The 5193-nt window shown below is 39.8% G+C and overlaps 1 protein-coding gene across 4 annotated transcripts in view; it reads right to left on the bottom strand.

The window, feature by feature from the left end:
- Positions 1-1265: 1265 nt before the first annotated feature.
- The window catches only part of LOC106746849 (protein gamma response 1-like), a 4103-nt gene continuing 175 nt past the window's right edge, over positions 1266-5193 (bottom strand). The window contains exons 1-7 of one of the 4 annotated variants that reach the window (XM_014623939.1): positions 5190-5193; positions 4333-4384; positions 3797-4155; positions 2959-3583; positions 2781-2880; positions 2571-2670; positions 1266-2499 (exon numbers count right to left, since the gene is read on the bottom strand). The exon at positions 5190-5193 is cut by the window's right edge and continues 175 nt beyond it. In XM_014623939.1, coding sequence (XP_014479425.1) covers positions 2438-2499; positions 2571-2670; positions 2781-2880; positions 2959-3583; positions 3797-4155; positions 4333-4384; positions 5190-5193 — 1302 coding nt within the window. In that variant the 3' untranslated portion in view covers positions 1266-2437. Of the gene's footprint in view, positions 2500-2570; positions 2671-2780; positions 2881-2958; positions 4156-4332; positions 4385-4473; positions 4590-4618; positions 4842-5189 lie in introns of those variants that run through there. The other 3 variants (XM_014623936.1, XM_014623937.1, XM_014623938.1) reach the window with 3 other exon arrangements.

Here is a 5193-nt window from a genome sequence, read left to right as displayed (position 1 = left end):
GGGGGGGGGGGGGAGGGGAGAAAAAAGGCTCGGAACTCGAGCGATATACGTTATGAAAGCTTGAAGTAAATGTGGCGCATGATTCTTCGTTTGTCGCTGCTCGTGCGGTAAAACCAGTTTTATCACATCGATTAAATCGTACGTCCCTTTCTGCTCATTCAGACGCGGCCTATTTCAAGGGGCAAGTACCTGTAGAGAAAGGACAGACAGCAGGCAGGCACGGTTCGGCTACCCTACATTAATATAACATGCATACATCAACGACTGAGCTATACAGTGACCGTACAGTATATATATATATATACTGTACGATCGATTGGTGATACGACGAAACATTTTGTACCAGTGAATTGATGTGTCTCAATCTTAGCAGCGCGCTTATTAATATTAAACCGTGGCCGTTTGAATTGGAGCTACATTCGTTTCACAGAGGGGGAGGTTCGACGAGGCAGATCTGACATAATCGTGAACCGAGGTGAGATACGTACGACTTTCGTCTTTCACATATTGTCCTACTTACGGACGAAAGTGCGACTGTGAAATATATCTATGAGAGGTCTCCCGTTCATCGGATTTTAATATTTGATCAAAGGTGTATGACATGTATCACTGGCTGCACAGCTCAGTCTGGTTACTCGATTCGATTTGAAACGAGGACATTGTTTGCGTATGCACAATTCGTGTGTGCACACACACACATAGGCACACATACATACGTACATACACACACACACACACTGATTGAATTGCATTAACTTCTACGTGCCCTTCGACTAACGTGCTTTAAGATAGCTTTAAAGGAACGAGGACGAGACCGATTTTCGATTTACTCCATTTAAATAATAACGTGACAAACCAATCAGCTGAGTCAATTGCATAATACCAAATACGTACATAACACGAGTTCACCCTAGCGAAGCCACTTACACAGTGGATCGAAACGGCCGCCTTTGTTACCGCCTTTGTGAAAGAATGTTTCTTAGTAGTTTTTTAACGTTCTACATATTGTATATTTGCTTTATAGATGAATTGCGAATCGAATTCACGAAGATGACGTCGACCTTTGTTACGCCGTGAAGTTATATTCCAGCCGTGAAGAACGCGTTTTTAACGTGCGCAAAAACGTTGGATGGTCAGTCGGCAGAATTTTATCGACGAAAAGGAGAAAAGAAAAGCGCGTGAATTTTAAACATAAAAAAATCTAAGAGCGTTCTCTTTGTGCACAGTTTGGCGTTTTCGATGAAGACTTTGCACGGTGTACGTGCATTTGAACTGGAAAATTGGTCCGATCGATTGTTGAGCAACGTTATGTATCTTTTAGAGTCGCTGTGAGAGAATCGATAATGCGTGTCGTTTGATGTCCTGAAGGAAACCACGCGCGACCCGTTTTGTTGGAACATTATATAGCTTGATGAGCGATAATGTTAAGCGGTACAGATTATATATATATATATATACACGTGAAAGAAATGCAGGCTGATATATAGGCGTGGTCGAAGTTAGGAGGGATTTATTGCTGCTTGGCGATTAAACTCGCTAATTATTGCGTAGGCAGACCGCATACACTTGCGCACCTCTTCGCGCTTCTACGATCTGACCGTACGATTCCGTTTCGACAACGTTTTCACCGTACTTCGTACACGTGCCCGTAACGTTTACCTATCTCTCTTATCGAGGGAAATCACATACAAATATCACACACAATTTTGGGGAATTTTCGAATTTTTCGACTCTTTCGATTCAAATATCTTCTTACAAGACCTGTCTTAAAACCGAGATATCGAGTGAGATCAGCGATTGAGAAGGATCAAAGCTTCTCGCGAGCCTATGTAATCGTTTCGTGACAGCGAATATGTATCATCATTTTCCGCGGGGATTCTGAGAGGCAGGAAACACTGACGTACCTTGAAACTGTGTCAAACTTCGCTTGAAATCACCAACTGAGTTTGATTAGCCTTCTTCAGTAGCACCGACTCACAGAACAGATTCTATATTTTTATGTAAAGGGATGAGTCTATACATATATATATATATAAATGAAAAATAATATAGTTATATATAAAATCTATACTATGTTACCCAAAAATATAATAACTATACATGTTGTAAAATAATAAATCAATCTATGTTCAAGCCATGAGAACGCGCTTACACTTTCTCCTGTTTATACATCGGCGCGTGTATTGCGTAAATAAAGCAAAAAATTACATTCTGTTTGCATTTCATACGGTTTAGTTTCGTTAATTTTTATCGAATATTTAAGCGCCAGTTAATTTCGTCAGTGAATTTGGCACCTGATCAGGCACTTGAATCATTACATTATTAATACTTACATCACCTAACATTTCTGATGAGCACATCATTTATAAATATAAATATAAACGCTTATTATTCGCTCGTGATGTTGTGTTCTTATCTAAATTATTATTAGTATATATCACTTTATATTGTAACGATAAGTGCATGACAGCGTTTCGGGAAATCCCGGGTCCCAGAAACCTTAAACAAATTCATGTATGTTATGTAGTACATAACATAACGTACGAGAAAGGGGAGATTTAGTATTTTACCTTCTGGTGTAGTTGGCCTCTCATATTTGTGCCGGTGGCGCGAACATTGATTCTTTCGTTTCTTCAACTCTTCTTTCGACAGGGATAGATTCTTGTAATACTACAAATCAAACAGGACCCGTGATGCATTGGTTCTCTTTTATTATGAGAATAGAACTGAACTGCCGCGCATGATGTATCTATATAATTGGATTGTAAGTGTATTCATACCTCTTCGCATTCCCAGCAGTCCGAACCGTTCAATTTTGCTCTGTCGGCTTTGCTTCGCGCGTTAAGCCGCTCGGAAACATTTTCCTTTTTCGTCGACCATCTGTAAATAATAACATTTCCTTAAGTACGTAAGACTTATGCTATCACATATGTTTGCACATGTTAAGCTAATACTTGCATGAGAGATTTAATTGTTTTTTTACTCAGTTTCTTCGCCGGTGGTTTGTTCTCCGTGTCATCCAGATTGAAGTTATCTGTGTCATTTTTATTCGCAGTTCGCTCGGCAGACAGATAAAGGACCTCGTCCTCGTACAAATCACCCGAGTTTTCAGAAATATTTTGCACTTCATCTTTTACTATTCCTTGATCCTTCCTCTCATCGTCAATGGACATTGTATTTTTACCGTCTGCCTTATTATATTTGCGTGTCAACGAAAGATTATATGCGTTAACATTATGCTTAAATACTTGAACTGTTCTATCGGAATTCTTAGCTACGGACTTGTCGTATATCACTTCTGCGGAAGTACGTTCGGGTGAGAGACTCAAGTTGAAGTCCGTATCACCTACTTCCGCCTTCGCGTTCGCAAAATCCGGACCAAGATGGTGATGTTTATTTTTATCTGGAGAATTGTTCACCGTTTGCTTCGGAACTTTTCTCTTGAGTTTCAAGCAATGCCTAGACTTAGATGTTTGAACGTCCTTCTGTGTAGGACTGATTTCCATCGCATCCTCAAACCAAGTTTCATTTGTTCTTGCAGTATCGTCTTCGGTAATAACGGGTGTTTTTGCGACTGAAGTATCTGTAAGATTTTGTTTCGCTTCGCGTATTGTACCGGTCGGCTTAAGTTCACCTACATCGAGTGGCGGGATCTTCTTTTTGTCATGTTCAACGGGAAACTCAAGCCGGGATTGCTTTAGCTTCTTGCCGTTCGATAAAAATGTCGTTTCTACGTGATACGTTGTACTGATCTTCAATTTCTGATTGGACTGTGAAGGAAATTTTCTATCCTTACGATGCATCTTCCTATCCGCCGATGTTGCTTCGCTACGCACCGATGACGATGCTGCTGCTTCGGGCGATCGCACGAATCTCTTCGCAAAAGTGCCGTTCGCTTTTGGATATGTTCTGGAGAATACCGGGCTCTTTGGCGGGCTGCAGTCCAGAAAATCATCACTTAGATTCACGGGTTTATTTTCTGTGTCGATATGGGGAAATTTCTGGCCACCTGCGTCTAAGTCTGATGAGTCCATCTCCAATAATGAAACATTACTTTCTGGCAAGACGACACGATTATTCAATTGTTTTTGGATGGTTAGCTCGTCTTCCGTCTTTACGGAGGAATTATCGATCGTCATTTGAAACGGAGAACGCCTGGAATCAAACACAGGCTAACTTTGGTAAGAATAAATGTGAATTTGTCTATGTTTAATGAACATTTAAAATATCTCCCGATGGAGATATTTTGCTGAAATACTCTCTTTCAATCAAATGTTCAGCATATCTTTCATCAGGAAATATACAAAACTTATGACAAACTCAGAAACTTACACACTACATTGTTCGTGTTTCTCCTGCAGCTTTATGTAATCTTCCCATAAGTCTGTAAAACAAGAGAAATATCAGTTGTATACATGTATATTCATTTATAGCGAATTTAATGTTTGCGCTTATTCTAGCGATTAATTTCACAATAATCGATCGTAGGCTGAAGTCCGCTTCATGCGGCAAACGCTTCGGAGTGCTTAAAGAAGGAATTTGGTTGGTTCATACGGCGCCTCGAATCATTTGCATCATGAAATGGACTCTTTCGTGTTCGAAACTTCGTCATTCTAACTTGATTTTTTTTTACACGTTGAAGAGAGATAGGACGATGCTTTCGGTACGAAAACTTGCGGTATGAACTCATATCTGTTTCTACTACGGTTTAAGTCTAATCGACGATTAGCTCGATTGGAATTAACCAATCACACCGGTCGATTCATCCAATTTAATACGATCGGTTAATCCTTGTTGAGTTAATCGTCGATTGGATTTCAACCACGATAAATAGAAACGGACATTAGTCACAGTTGGAACTGCTATTCGCCCTAAGAAATGTTCGGATTCTTAGTTCTAACAACTTTCACTAGAGGGCACGAATAGTCTCGAGTTTTTCCCGCCTTTTTAGTGACTTTCACGTCCTACCAGAGGGCGCGTCTATTTATAGAAAAGTTTTCCAAAGTATGCAGATTTGTAATTTATTCATGGGAAACTATAAATCAAAAGACTCGGGAATTCACATATCTGCACAAGATGTTTTAGGCTTTTTACGACATTATTTATTAGCTTTCCAAAGTATCTCGTACTTTTATGGATATTTAATCCGACAGAAAATCACGCTAGAAAATGACAATTACGCTTTTTACCTCG

The sequence above is a fragment of the Dinoponera quadriceps genome, unplaced genomic scaffold (assembly GCF_001313825.1).
Source record: "Dinoponera quadriceps isolate SergipeBrazil2010 unplaced genomic scaffold, ASM131382v1 scaffold1565, whole genome shotgun sequence".
Taxonomy (NCBI): Eukaryota; Metazoa; Arthropoda; class Insecta; order Hymenoptera; family Formicidae; genus Dinoponera; species Dinoponera quadriceps.
Note: the sequence above shows the minus strand (reverse complement) of the source record. Positions and strands in the feature narration are given on the sequence as shown.